The sequence below is a fragment of the Bombus flavifrons genome, chromosome 17 (genome assembly GCF_040668555.2).
Source record: "Bombus flavifrons isolate JBK064 chromosome 17, iyBomFlav1_principal, whole genome shotgun sequence".
NCBI lineage: Eukaryota > Metazoa > Arthropoda > Insecta > Hymenoptera > Apidae > Bombus > Bombus flavifrons.
In genome coordinates this window covers 2,820,474-2,836,578 of record NC_138458.1, presented here as the reverse complement: position 1 = coordinate 2,836,578, position 16,105 = coordinate 2,820,474, and the positions used below count along the sequence as shown (strand labels likewise).

At 37.1% G+C, this 16,105-nt stretch overlaps 1 protein-coding gene across 7 annotated transcripts in view; it reads left to right on the top strand.

The window, feature by feature from the left end:
* LOC138188681 (putative fatty acyl-CoA reductase CG5065) overlaps positions 1–16,105 on the top strand; it is a 196,196-nt gene that overhangs the window by 121,151 nt on the left and 58,940 nt on the right. Inside the window, exons 1-8 of one of the 7 annotated variants that reach the window (XM_069130668.1) lie at positions 5,304–5,416; positions 6,796–7,067; positions 7,158–7,474; positions 7,574–7,821; positions 8,052–8,235; positions 8,511–8,696; positions 8,788–9,042; positions 9,113–9,611. The exons of 1 other annotated variant lie outside the window; for it this stretch is intronic. In XM_069130668.1, coding sequence (XP_068986769.1) covers positions 6,822–7,067; positions 7,158–7,474; positions 7,574–7,821; positions 8,052–8,235; positions 8,511–8,696; positions 8,788–9,042; positions 9,113–9,191 — 1,515 coding nt within the window. In that variant the 5' untranslated portion in view covers positions 5,304–5,416; positions 6,796–6,821 and the 3' untranslated portion in view covers positions 9,192–9,611. Of the gene's footprint in view, positions 1–5,303; positions 5,417–6,704; positions 7,068–7,157; positions 7,475–7,573; positions 7,822–8,051; positions 8,236–8,510; positions 8,697–8,787; positions 9,043–9,112; positions 9,612–16,105 lie in introns of those variants that run through there. 5 more of the 7 variants (XM_069130670.1, XM_069130669.1, XM_069130674.1 and 2 more) reach the window with 5 other exon arrangements.

Below are 16,105 nucleotides of genomic sequence, written 5' to 3'. Positions count from 1 at the left end.
GTCGGATTTCATCTGTGACACTATCCGATACCAGGTGCGCCTGTCAGCTTCGCGGTAGACGCGTCTGACTATGCGATAGGAGCAGTATTACAACAACGCGTGAACAACAAATGACAGCCGCTAGGATTCGTTAAAAAGTCCCTGAACCCGCGCGGCAGAAATATAACGCATACGACAGCAAACTTCTTGCGATGTACACCGCGGTTAACCATTTTCGACATGCTGTAGAAGGCAGAAACTTCGCAGTATACACCGATCACAAGCCCTTGACATACGCATTCAACCAAAATCTAGAGAAATGATCACCGCGACAATTTCGGTATCTCGACTACATCGGGCAATTCACGACCGATATCCGTTATATATTAGGTTGTCCGAAAAGTTTCTTTCGTTTCATAAGGAAATAATACACGCATAATGTTTTTTGTTTTATATCAGTTTATTGAATTATATACGAACATAATAATAGAAATGTGGCGGCACGTGTCACGGAACTTTCAAACGGCTTCGTGATACAAAGCGCTACGCCGTCAAAACGCTACACCGACGTGCCCATCGATATTTTCACGCTTCTTCCGCCGAATTCTCGGAAGAGCATACACGCGTCAGCCGCTGCGGCACATCTAATGAACGTACGCTAGTGGAGATATCGATGGGTAACAAAGGGAAGCATCCGTTCGATCTGGAACAAAAAGGACATTCTACCCCGAGCCACGAAGCGCGAATGGTGAAGAGAAACGAGTCGACTATTTTTGAGAGTTCGGTCAATCATTGCTATTGTTAATCGTCATCAAGCGTCAACCGTAGTTAATCGTTAAATGTTATTCAACCGTTTTTAATTGTTAATTGTTATTCAACCGTTGTTAATCGTTCATTGTTATTGAGTGATAGAGTCTAATAAACGTTATTGGTTGTTGAACATATTTGAGTGTACCGTCAGTACCTATTACGACCTATCCACCTCAGAAATATAAAGAAATGGATCATACTTAATTCAATAAAATAATATAAAACAGAAATTGTTATTCATCTATTATCACTTTATGAAACGAAAGAAACCTTTCGGACAACTTAATAAAAGGTCTCGATAACAATGTAACCGACGTTCTTTCACGCCTCGACGCGATAAAGAAGTCCGTAAACCACCAAAGGCTCGTCGTCGCGCAAGAAGACAATATCGAATATATAGTAGATAATGGATTATAAAATGAAGAATGACGTATGGTGTTGCTTACGCAAACAAATTTGAAAAATTTGCAACTTTGTAAGATACAACGATACTCTGTAAATATTCGTAAGCAAGGCTGTATTGCCGATTTTGCTGATATTTGAATTTGTTGTAAAATTTAACATCTTCCTACACATATAACCGCCGCTCGGCCTTAGTTTCCGAGATATTTACAAACAATTGCTGCTACAACTACATTGAATCTTGCCTGTATACGTATGCCATAGCAACTTTGTATCTGAATGATGCGTCTGCTTATCTACTGTTTCTACAAACACATCATGGCGATCTGCAAACAATCTCTATAACGCACAAACATTTCAATATTTATTTTTTTCCTTTACTAACCTAAAGCTACTCGGAAAATGAAAAAAAGATCTTTCAAACGAATAGATTTGACATGTGTTGGCGGTCGCTATTAAAAAATATACAAAGGAAAAATGAAAACAATCCAACTGTTGACGAAAATCAAAAATAAAAACTGTGACGTGTTTGGCTTCATTTTTTTATTCAAGAGGACCGAATTTCTAAAGTCACTAAAACATGTTACATAACAAGGTAATAGTAGAGAGTTCCTCCAGAAAGAAAAATTTACAATGCTGTTAGGTAGATGATACATTTACACTGTATATGTGAATGCGTGTGTAAGCGTCAGAGGGCGTCCAGGTCTCAATTGAGATAAAAGGCGATTGGAAGCCGTTAGAAGAATCTGGAGGAGTCGATTGACAAACGTGGGTGCAAGAAGGTTATCGAGCTCTTCAGAGTGTAATATATATGTATAGCTGTTGTGTGTGAAATAAAGTAAACTATTTGTATTTCCGAATCCTCTCTATACCTTAACAAATATTCTCCGCCAACGCATTTACTTCTTCTGTATGATCATTTCGAAATTGGTCAGGAATAGACACGTTATCTGAGGTGTTTCTTTGGGCATGTCTATTGGAAATACGAATAAGCTGTTCACCAGATGTGTTTAAAAATGGTTAGAACTGCCTCCCAAGGATAGTATCATTTCGGCAACAAAAGCGAAAATTTTAAAAGACCTATTCAATGCAATACATATAATTTTTCATTTAGCTGTACATTAACATTTATTATTACGCGTTAGTCTATAAAACGATACCGTAGTTAATTCTTCGAGTATGTTTAAATAATTTTTTTGTAGTTTTTTTCGTATTTCCTGATTTCTTATTTCATGTGCATGTGTGTGGATATTGTAATATTTAGAGATCTAAATATCTAAATATCTAAAGATTAAATCCGCTACACATTCCTGACGTAGAACAGATTAATCGTCGCCTTCGATCATACATATTTGCCAATGTGTTTCTATAAAATACGTTGTTCAATCAATCTTACAATTTTATAAAACTTGTCGTGTTCATGCACTCCAAATATGTATGCAACACGGTAAAATTTTTGCCATTGGATGCTACCTAAGTTGCAATTATGCTTTTGGACTCTATGAAAAATGCAGTACTATCTTATCAATAAATGCCAGGAATTGAACTTGCGAAAAACCACATGCAACAATGCGAAAGATTTAATCCAGTATAGAATTCAGTGCCACCACCAATACATGTCCATTATATTTGCTAATTTTACGTTTACGTTTTAAGTTTTATTAAAATCGGAATCTGCCCAACCACGACCTTTTCCTGCTAGTAAAGTTTTATTTTGATTCCTTTATGTCTTGTAAATATCGTGACATTGAATTCATCAAATTGATGAGTACTATACTTAAAATATTTTTCCATTTTTCTAAGAAAGGCTTCTATAAATGATTTCATGATGAAATATGCTAAATCGATACCTTTATTTATATTTTTATTTAATTTATGTATATATTTTCAATAATGCTCATGTTGCGGGGCTGTTCTTAAGAGTTTCCAAACATGATACAAAATCCACGCTAACGTATTAGTAGTATTGTGCTTTGCATTTGCTTACGTCAGGATGAAATTGTGTTTCAAATACATCGTATACTACGAAGCAGCATTGTACGAATGTACAGTGACGAGCAAAAGTGTAAACACACTCCGCTGACTTTATGTAAAAGACGATACTACGACTAATTTTTCAAGTGATAAAGATTAGGTAACAGTAACTACAAGCTACGTTTAATTAACGAAATGTAATAGTTCGTTTTCATTAACATTAGTAATATACAGAATATTATATAAAAATTGTGTTTTGAAACAATGTTTACAGTTTTGCACGTTTTGTCAGGAACGTTTACGATAGTATGTAAATGTCAGGGAAACGAAACTGTCAATAAGCACTGATTGTCCACTGTTTCGCTTGTCAACTGTTCCACACCATTGTTAGATTACTTTTCGGTTTGATATGCTTAATCCAAGATGAAGCCACTTAGTGAAGATAAAAAAAGTATTATTTGTTTGTGTGATAAAGGTTTGTCGTTGCGGCAAATTGCAAAAAAATGTGGCATCAGACATACGATAGTTGCAAGAATAAGAAAAAAGTATGTTAGTGTACCAATTTCTTCACAAAACGGTGGACCGCGACTTATTTCGGATAGAGCAGCACGTGAAATTGCACACTGTATTCAGTCGGATAGTTACATAACACCAAAAGTTGCTGCTCAGGAAATCGAAATAAGTGCTAGCGAATGGACCATTCGTCGCTCTTTAAAGAGAATTGGTTTATGAGCGAAGGAAAAGGAAAGTAAACCAGCTCTTTCAAACAAAAATGTTAAATTGCGAAAACAACTTGTTGACACCTACAAAGAATGGACGGAAGGTCCCGGTATTGAACTTCATCCGAGAATAATGATCAACCAGGTGGTACAAAACAAACTATGAAGTTTGGAGGTGGCTCAATTATGTGTTGGGGTTGCTTTACTCACAGAGGTGTTGGTCCCTTAGTTCGAATCGAAGGTATAATGCGAAAAGAGCATTACTTGACCATTCTGCAAAGTAATTTACCTTCTGTAGTTAATTCTATTGGATATAATGAACGTGATGTAGTATTTCAACAAGACGGGGATCCTAAACATACTGCAAAAATAGTTAAAACCTGGCTAATAAATCAAAATTTTTCTGTGATGAAGTGGCCAGCACAAAGTCCGGATATGAATCCGATCGAAAATTTGTGTTCCATTTTGAAAAGAAGGCTGGCAAAATACAATAATCCATCTTCAGATGTTCATGAATTATGGGAAAGAACACAACAGGAATAGTACAATATTGAACCACAAATAATTAAAAATTTAATTGACAGTATGCCTCGTAGAGTAAAAGCATTAAAAAAGAGTAAAGGAAAGTGGACGACTTACTAGGTTGAAACCTTAATTCGACGAGTATAATTAAAATGCAAATCTGTAAACATGGTTTGAGATGTCTATTTTTGTAAAATGTTCTGTACATTATTAATTTTAATGAAAATAAACTATTACATTTCGTTAATCAGACGCAGCTTGTAGTTACTGTTACCTAATCTTTACAGATCACTTGAAAAATTAGTCGTATTATCGCCTTTTACATAAAATCAGCGGAGTGTGTTTACACTTTTGCTCGTCACTGTATGTTACACATATATTTTTTACCATTAGCTAGATATTAATATTTTCACAACAGGAACTGGTATTGAATCCTTTTCTTTTTCTTTTTTTGAAAATTAGTTTGTAGATTTCTAAGAATATGTATATATTTTTCAATTGCTAAAAAATCTCTTACTAAACGATGTTCTATCATAATTCTAATTTTTGTTATAGTTAAGTACTGTATGAATATCTTCTTCGCTGATTGTGTGTTGGTGATTTTTTACCTCAGCAAAAAAGATGGTTCGTTATATGAGATGGAGTTTGCAATTCAATTATTTTCACCTTCAGTTTAACCTATAAAACGTTATGTGCAATGAAAATGTCATTAAAATGCAAATGTAGGAGCAATCAATAACAAAAAGTCAGCTTCGGTCGATATTTCATGTTTAAAGACCATTTAAGACTCTTTCTTGGTTTTGGAGATAAAAAGCGTTAATCGAATCATTCATGCATGACATTATCCACTTTCAGTAGTAGGGTGATGTTATTAAAAGAATGAGTATCTAGAAGTGTATCATATCGAATATCGTTACACAGTACTGTGACAGACGTGTCGGTATCTGCTATCGCCAAGTCGCATTTTTGTTCGATGTTTGCTAAACATTACGCAGTGCAAATAACATCAGGTAACAGGCGATTCCTTGTTATTCTGTATTCAATTGTGTCTTTCATTAATGTCTTTCATTATTATCAATATCATATGTATCAAAAATATCATCGGGTCATTAACTACTACAATAGTTTAAATGAAGTTTTTGAATACTCAAATATTTTGTATTTTACATTTTACACAGTAAAATGGCTCATTATTTTAATTTTGCAATAATTTACCACCAGTCAGTAGAGGTAATCGGAACATTCGCCTTCGTAACCTACTTGCACGAGAGACCCGTTATTTTCTGGCAAAAATTGTATTTAGGATCGGTTTTTCATCACTTATCATTAGGATTTGCTTCAAGTCTCGCGTTTATGAAAATAGAAATACGCTCTGCGGTGACAACATTAACCATGCGAGATATTTTATGCATTTTACATTTAAAATGGTAAGATCCCTTGTTTTTAATAAACAAACTGAAGTGTACATACGTAATATTAATTACATATAAAACAAACGGTGAAATGGTAGTAGAGGGAGTATGTATTTACGCAATTGTTCTATTGAATTTAAGCAAAATACTCTACATTATGATAAAATATATTTCTCTTGTTATATTTATTACATTCCTTATAATTATACTTGTCAGTTATTTAAATGCTGCGTCAGAATATATCTTCGAATAACAATATAAACATCGTTTCATAGACATTCGTGAGTTAAAAGGGCTTTATGTTCAGTTTTTTCACAAAATTGTGGTTAGTTGATTATATTGATTTTCTTCATTTGTATACTGTATATAAATGCATCAAATCTCTATATCACAGCTTGTGCTATAAAAGGCTTGGTATTGTAAAGATCAAGCAGAAAGCAAATTACAAAGCTAAATGACGTAGAAACATGTCACACATATATACGAAACAATACAGATAGTATGTATACAATGACAGATATAACACATAACAATATATACATACATACGTACATAATAAAATTACAGGATACATGACAATTATAATAAAAATATAGATATAGTATATGACATATAACATGTAAAAATGTTATATTCTGATCGATTTCATTGACCGCTGTTCTCACTTACATTATCACATTCATCAGTTTCCTGTGGCAATCAAATATCAACCAGGTAATATGAAATATAGTAGAGCCTCCGGTATCAAAACTAACACGGGCATAAGACTGTTCGGATGTAGGAACAATCACTTTCATAAGAAATTTCATTTATTCAAATACAGATTAAGATTGATTGACAGTTCCTTTAAATATTTACGGATTCCATATCTTCTGGGCTGTTGGGTCACATAATTCTATTACTTTTTCCAAATACGGTTTGTCTGCAATCTGTGGCAAATATAATATCTATAAAATCTAATTTATGGCAAATATTAGAACTGAAAGTGTGAAGACCCTGAAACATGGATACAATCCATCAAGAAACGAATGAAAATGGGACCAATGAAGGATTGAATAAGACTAATTCGCTCGAGGAATTCTACGCTGGTAGTGGGATCCTTGTGACTGGAGCGACCGGATTCCTGGGAGTAGGTCTACTAGAAAAACTGATGCGCCTGTGTCCACGCATCGCTGCCATTTTTATACTAATTCGTCCAAAAACTAACGAAACGATAGAACAACGATTTAAGAAGATCATAGATGATCCCGTTCGTAAATATAATACTTGCCTCCTTCAGTGTTTAAGCCTGTCAGTAGCCAAATTGATTAACTCTCATTTCTGGAATTTTCGTTTTCAGATTTACGATGGCATCAAAGCAAAACGCCCCTCAGTTTTAAGCCGAGTTTACCCCGTGAAAGGTGACGTGAGTCTGCCAGATTTAGGTCTTTCGCGAGAAGATAGAAATCTGTTGTTAGAGAAAGTAAACATAGTGTTTCACGCCGCGGCCACTGTGAGATTCAACGAACCGTTACACGCGGCTGTTAATGTGAATACAAAGGGTACCGCTCGTGTCATCGAGCTTTGGAACGAACTAAAGCATCCGATTAGCTTCGTCTACGTCAGCACAGCTTTTAGTAATGCGAATCTACATGAGATTGAGGAACAAGTTTATACGTAAGAATAAGTTATATGAAAACGTTGTTCCATGGTTTACGAATATTATATTTATAATTATAGCGTGAAGAATATGTTCACTTATTACTGACCTTGCAGCACGAGTTGGAAACCTTCGGAGGTGATCGATATGTGTGATAAATTCGACAAAACGTCGATCAACCAAATAGAAAAAAGGATTTTAAAAACTTATCCAAACACATACTTATTCAGTAAGAATTTGGCAGAGCAGATTGTAGCAAGCAAGTGCAAAGATCTGCCAGTTGCGATAGTGAGGCCAAGCGTAGTTGGTGCCTCTTTGGAAGAACCATGTCCTGGTTGGATACAGGGTACTTCTGCATTTACAGGTACTTTCACAGATATTTTTAAAGAGTAATTGTTCGATACTCGTCACATTAAGAAAAGTGGAGTTAATCTGTTGTTAATCTAAAATGAGAGGATTTCCACCAGATCATCATTATTATAGTTCAAGTTTGTTGTTGTTAACAATTATGAGAATTCATTCCAATCTATTTAGTGCTACATTTCTGATAACCGAAACTCACAAATAATTTCTAAACCAATTTAATGTTACCAGGTATCCTTCTGCTGGTGAGCAGAGGATGTGCAACAGCAGTACGGGGCAGGAGAGATACAAGATTGGATTTAGTGCCTCTTGATTTCGTAGTTGACACGATAATATGTACTGCATGGCATGTCACGCTACATCGTGAGCACGAAGTTAAAGTTTACAACTGCACGAGTAACGCTAATCCTTTTAAGTAAAATTTATTACGAATCTTTTTTAACTCATGTAATTCCATTGTTACAGTATCCCAAAATATTCAGTTTATTTAAGTAATGTGGAGAATTCATAAACAAACGTAGAACACAAAAGTTCACTTTTGCCCTCAGTACTTCAATTTAGAAAAGTAGTGATGCAATATAATATTTATTTAAAGTTCATAATATTTTCCGAGATACTCGTATGATAATAAACTGTGCTTTAAGTATAATTCTAGTAATCAAGAATAATGTAAGTGTTTCAATTGACAAGGTGGGGACCGATGATAGATGCTGTGGTAAAATATAGCATAGAAATGCCACTGAACGATACGCTGTGGTATCCAGATTGTTCAGTCGTAGCTAATGGATATATTTACAACGTTCGGAGTGTAATTCCGCATGTTTTGCGTGCGTTCGTTATAGATGTCTTTTTAAGACTCCGAGGTGGAAAACCAATGTCAGTATTCTACTAATCCACGAACAACTAACTATATTTCGGGAATAATCTCCGACTTCATCTATAATAATAATTAGAAATGATATTTCAGAATGATGAAACTTCTCAGAAATGGCAATAAGCTGTTCACATTCACAGGACATTTCTTCTTGCACGAATGGACTTTCGAAAGAGATAACTGTTCCGACTTGGCGAGGAAGGTGAAAATGTTGAACGACAGTGATATGGTCAAACTAGATTTACGGGATATGAATTGGGAGAAGTATGTTGCAACTTACCTGATGGGAATTAGGAAATTTATTCTAAAACAAGAGTTTAAGTCAACAGCCCGACAACGATTATCAAGGTGCGTATAAAAGTATCTTCGTATAAAAAATAGGAACTTCTATAAATACATATATTTTCGGTTATTTCAGGTTGTACTGGATACATCAGATCACCAAAATATCCGGTATAATAATTTTGCTATGGATAATACTATGTTTAGTGTACTGACTATTTGAACGTTACTTTTTTCTCTTCGAACCAAGAACAATATAAATAGAATTTTATGAATGAGGGATTCATCATTCCTTTCATTTTGTCTTTCCACTCGTTTCATTTCTAAATAAATTCATTTATGACATTGCTTAATAAGGATGTATGTATTTATATGCACACGGTTTCTAATTTATCATACATGACAATACCTTTACTCCTTGATGTTTCTAGTACAATAACATCTGCGAACGTTAATACATCACTTTTAAGTGTATGTTTAAAGATGATTTCTACATAAAAATTCTGCGGCATGTCTTTACGTAATGCTAAACAACAAAATAATTATATAGAGAAATATAGTAATATTTACTACTAATAATTTTTATATTAAATCTGTTTACTGAAAATAAATATTTTTCCGTATAATGATTAAAATTTCTTTCTTTTGCACCAAACAAAAGTTAAGAGATAATTATACGATAACAACAATAATTCATCATTGAAAATTCCTTTGAGAAATAAACAATGATGATAGGAAATAAATATCTTTTTCAATAAGATAGTTCTAAATGCTCACTTTCGTTTCTGAATTGTTTGTTCACAAACCTTGTAGTTCGACGAAATAGGTAACAGTGTACGTAGGAACTGATGTTCGGGGCACTCACCTCCAATAACCTTGTCATTCACATATGTTATCGAGGTTATCATTAATTCATCATGTATTAGCCATCGCTCGTTGTTCGTTATAAAATTATTAAGAAACTATTTTTGATAGAAAGAACGTGTCTTCTCGACACTGGTTACATATATAAGGAATCACCATGTGATATATACGTGTTGAATAATAATATTCTTGTATTTATCGTTGTATTCTGACTTCTTCTGTCGAGATTCTTCTTGATATACAACTTAATATTACTACTCACAGTCAGCTTATCACGTAACCAAGTAGTAATTTACATAATTTCGAAATGCGTTAGCACGAATTTGTTAGCGCGCTTCTTTTATCATTACGAATGTCGAATAACAAAGGGGTGATAAAAGGCATCTTAATGGTTCCTATCTGTTCGACGGTCCGCGGAGGGACGCGATCGCGAGGAAGTGTGCCAACGGGAGTCGTAAATTCCCGTTACGATTGGATAATTGGCGCCACGTAGTGTTTGATCCCTTGCTTCGTTTAGGGTAATAGAGATGGTTGAACTGATTATAACACTGAAGTAACAGGTTACAATATACACATTATTCCAACAACTTTATAGACATAGACATTTACGCACGGTGCATATGGATATAAGTTAGATAGATGACTGATCTAAGGGCGGAAAAGCAGTCAAGAGATGTTGACTTATCTAGAGATGGAAAATCAGTCGATTCGATAATGTGGTGGAGGAAAGCCGTTGATGGTTGTGTCTAGCGCACGGGACCATTGGGTTGGTGGATTGTAATTTTGGCTAGGAAAGTGAGGGCAATAGCCGTTACTTCTAATTGGATAAGAAAAAGGTTGGTGGACAAGGAAGGGTTCTAGTCTCTCCCGAGAGAAAATTGCTAGCGGGAGACACCGTACGTGAGAAAAACCAAATTTCCTGTACCTTCCCGGAGTGGACCATAAATTTAAGTAACACTTGAAGTGAAAAGATACTTGTTTGGTCTGAAGGACCTTAACTATGAAAATGCTAAAATTTATGGTAGGTCCTTAAAATTATTGAAGGTACGCAATAAGGGTGTGTAGACATCTGGCAGGCATCTTGCCCGCGGCGTGGGGCCTGGTTTGTGTAGAGAGTCACAGGATGTAACACTATCCTTTGGAAAATCTACAAAATAATAAATAAAAGAATAGTGTTACATCCTGTGACTCTCTACACAAACCAGGCCCCACGCCGCGGGCAAGATGCCTGCCAGAAGTCCGCATGTGTAAATCTAAACATTTTTCTGAAAAACCATTATATTTCTTTCCATATGCGAAAAACCTGCTTTTCGTACCTCCGTACATTTTAGCAATGACATCCAACTTCTCACAAGTTTCAATGACATACATTTCGTTTTTAATGACCTTCCGGAGCATCTCATGTAAGAAAATGTAAAGTTTGAGCGCCCGCAGTGGCCGCCTGTCCTTCACGTTTGCCTGTAGAAAGAGAAATCGTAAATAACGATCATAAATCGTCTGTGGTAAACCGCTATGAATTATAATCAAGTAAAATCACAGAACATCATATTCTACGAGTGTTACGTCGCCTAAAACGTCGGCGCTGCAGCTCTCGCGACCGGGCAGCCGATGGCCTGCGTAACGTCATTTCGCCCCTCAATAAACCTAAGGACCAACCATAACTTTTCTCTTTCATTGTGTACACATGTATCTTCATTCAATCCGTTGTCCTGAAAGATTTCTTAAGGCTAAAAATATTTGCGACGCACATCAGGTTTTTAGAGAGGTCCTTGGGTTTATTAGGCGCAATTAAAAACACGGAGAAAGCGGGTACGCACCCATTAGGAAAAACCGAACATCTATCTAATAGAACAGGCTGGGTTTTTCCATGCACAAGGTCAACACGTTGGTAGGACCAACAAACCACGTTGGTAGGAGGCTTCCTACTCATCACTTCTCCTACGACTCTAGGAGGGTCAAGTCGTAGACTTCTCCTGCTACATCCGGAGGGTCAAGTCAACTTATTTCGTCAACACCGCTAGGTCAAGTCAACTTACTTCTTCTACATAATACAACGTCGAAGTCTAACATCAAAATCTCACGTCTATTAAGTATCCTCGAGTGCTACGTCCACTAACATACGAAATCCGACTGTACGAACCTTACTCTACTATTCATATCTATCTCATATTCGTGCGACAAGTTGTTATCGACGATTTATATCTACTCAACAGTGTAGTTTAAGTGTTGGAAATATATATTTTTATAATTCTGTGAATCACAGTGTTATATAAACTTAATCACCCCTATTATCCTAACGGAAATCAGGGGATCGATCAACTCGTGGTGTCGATTAGTATAATCGTAACGGGAATTTACGATTCCCGTTGACGTCTCTCCTCGCGATTGCGTCTCCCAGCGATTGGTCGAAATTACAACGAGAATGCTTACAATTTTTACGGTCATGCATGTGCCACGTCATAAATCTTACGGAGATTTTTGTGTTTCTTTTTTAAATAAGTTTTGATATCTCAAAGGTGGTTCGAAAGTGTTTACTACGTAGGATAAATTTCGCTTAACTTTGTAGAAAATATCAGTATTTTAATTGTAAAGTGTTAAGGACTATAATTATTCCGCGAAATAAAATTGGGAATGGCTTTTATAGTCTTACAATTGAAAGAGTAGGGTATTCGTTCTAAGAACTTTGTGGTTTTAATGGTTCATGTTCAGATGATAAAGGGGTTTTGTCAGATGCGTAACACATGCTTGATGACTCCATTTATGTAGAATCGACGAAAACAAAGACTATATTATAATGTCGAATGTCCGAATTCCAGATGATCTCTATTGTGAGTCGTCTGTGAAAAAAAAGCGCAGTGAAAGTGATCTCCGCCGCGCAGAAGATATTAGGAAGGAAAGCAGTTGGCGATATTTAAAACACCCATATGGAGTAGCAACGCGTAAGTGTACTTCGTCAGCCATGGTAACAATTTTGCATGGTTCTGTGCTCAGCGTTTGCGGGAACACGGCATCATGCCGAACAACTGTTGGCCACGTTGACAGCGCGTCAGAAAATTCCAGAATGACGAATACGATGTTTCGTGAAATAGATTAGAACGATGTCGTAGAGAAGATGATTATGGCATTCGAGAAAGTAAACCATCCTGCGCGAAGTTTGTAAGAAAAATCATAGATTAGACATTAAAACTGCTTAAGGATTAAAATCCATAACAGCATATTGGAAAACGTCTCATTAAATTTTCGAGTAAAGACGATTTATGTTTCCATAAGTAATTAATATATGATAAAGCATATAAACAATGTTTAATCAAAGTTGGTACACGCACCGTGATCGTCCCGTACGCAGGTATGCTAATTATGGTCGCCTCGATCGCTAACACAGAACTCAGCACTTTCGACAATTCGAGAGCATGCACGGGAACCGCGCGGAACGATTCGATGGCGGAGTAAGTGAGTTGCGGCAAGAAAGCGCCCAGTGAGATCTTGTGCTCCGCGCGAGTTTGCCGATCGGATTTACGCGCAACGATATACACGATAAGGTCCTCACACTGATCAACCGAGTGCTTGGTGTTACACAGGAGCTCTAACATTTCGTTTCTCTTATCACGAAGATCGGCGAGATCGTTACTCGAACGACGCGTGAACACAGAGATGATCGGGACGCAATGACGTTATCGACCGATTCCGTGCAAATGTCGGATCGAAATGGTGTAAATACACCTGCCTTCATCCTTCATTTTCACCGTAGAGGAATCATCAACAGTGCCCTTTCAGTATGAAACAGCTTAAATTCGCCTTTAGCCCTTACTGAATCAATATGGCGTCTATCCAGATTGGGAATGCGACATTTATTCTAAGCATCTTGGAGAGATATTACATCCTTCCATTACCATGTCGTGCAAGGAAAATCGCTAATTTTGGCAGTGATATATGTTCGGTATTCGGAGCGTTCCGTCCCTTTATTACTCGGACAGCACAACTGCCTTTTTTGAGAAAATCCGAATTTCCTACCTCCCAAGTTATAAACCTTACGATGCGGATCTCATCGAGAGGATAATAAGCACCCTAAGTACCCGAAGGGTCCGCCCAAAAATAAACATCAGGTATCAATCAGCATCATCAGAGAATATGCGTCCACGAGGTTACACAATTACAAGATTGAAAGGAACAGATCCCCATTCCATACAATCCACGGTGAGAAGGAAAACCCGGGCCACGAGAGTTAATATATGTCTGAGAAGGACCCATGCTAGGGCCAGGGGCGTTTGGTGAGCCTCCTTCGGAGTCGGCCATCATGACCTTATCCCGCGTACTTGGACTCGTATTCCGTGAGCAAGCACTCCAAACGCGACAATCAAAGACGGTGACTACACTCGCGATAATCGAATTGGTATCCCTATGTCCCTAACGAATCCGCGACCAACGGGATGCACTTACTCGGATCAGAAGGCGCGACTACCTTCGTAAGCGAGCTCTCCAGAATGAATGAATCTCGTCTCCATCATGCCACCGAGGGCAACTCTGCTGCGGGTGTCTCCCAGGACACGAAATCATCGGACTCGTCCAGGTTCTCGAAGTGAGGGAAGTTGACGTCGCTGTCTATTGGTCAACTTGAGACAAAGACTACTTGTCCGTTAGAAGCATCTTAATTACCAAAAAAAACCCAGGTTTTATAGCCGGTCCTAGGCTAACTGGACTTGTGCTGTGTACGTGCCTCAATATCTAATATTCCTTGTCCGAAGGAACCGTTAACGTGTTTTACTGCCGAGTACCTCTATGGGTATCCTTTTAATGAGGGTCACACTATCGCTCCATGCCTTTTTTTTCTAAATCGCACGCTCGTCCCGTTGGCCGCGGCTACGTTCGGCGACGGATGGTCGCCTTGGGTCTAGGTTTTATTATCGCAAATTAAATACGACTAGATCGAGTAACAGTACTTTATTTAATTACTTTCGTTACATGTTCATAGCTTTTTCCGAGGTTCCGGCGAGGGTTCTGGTGTCCTTTTCGTCTCCGACATATATAAGGACCAGGCGAACCTTCTCGAGGCAGTCTTAAAATAGTCCTCATCAAAGCGTCATAAACTCCGTGTTATACTAAATCGTATTAAATAAACATCTTCATTCTTCTGTATCTTAACTTGCTAGTGACTCTCTTCGTGTATACTAAGAAATGCAAATGATTAAACTAAACATACTATTACTCGGAATCTTTAATTTACCTCCACCTTGAGCGTTAATCTCGTTCAAGGTTCGCGATATCAACAGATCAGTTGCAACCTGACTGATCGCCAATTAGTTGAGAATTCACAACACACTCTGATCACACTCTTTTTCCTAGTCCACTTTCCCCGTTCCCGGTTTTCACGCAGTCTATACTACATTAGTCAGTTCGAACTCCAACACTATTTCAATGTCCTACTCTGTATAATTCAATATACTGCTCACATGGTGCTCACTTGGATCAATTGCCACATCTACGCAGAAATTTGTTACCTTCTAAAGAACCACAGTCGAATATACAAAATAATATACGATATAAAGAACATAGTTTGTTTTCCTTCCTCCATGCCGATGACATTTCTTGCTTACGCAAATAAATTAAAAAATGTTTGCGATTTGTTTGACGCTCGTACGGTTGCAGGATACAATATCTCCTTAAATACATGTAGTATCAAAAAAGGGAGGGGGTCAGTCCATCATATATTTAAGTTCGAGTTCCTCGGGATAGTATAATGCAGTGCCGCAGACAGATTGTCGTATAGGACCGGCGAAATGCATACAATGTAGCGACCAGCGTATAGTTCCAGAAACGTCGATTCGCCTTCGGTCCGTTATTTTCACATACACAAGGAAGGTGCATACGCGATTATAGGCGCGAACGGTTGCGTGACCCGAGCGTAGTGGAGGGTCGTCTCCGAGAGAAGACAAAGAAGATCGAAGGGCCAGCAGTACCATTTTGAGGAGTCAGAGAGTGCAAATCAAGAAGTGAGAGTGTTGCCAGCGTTGTCGTGAGTGTGTGATCCGCGTGAGAGAGAGAGAGAGAGAGAGAGAGAGAGCGTTGAATCCGTTGTGACGAGAGTTACAAATTAACTATTGCGTTGTCTAGACCATAATAAGTTATTGTGATTAATTAACATCCATACAATCCATTCATCGTAAATAAATCATCATTATAATATTATATTTACGATACTACATATATGTATTCACTTAATAAACATAGAATTTAATTCCACTGTAACACAAACTTAATTAGTTCTTAT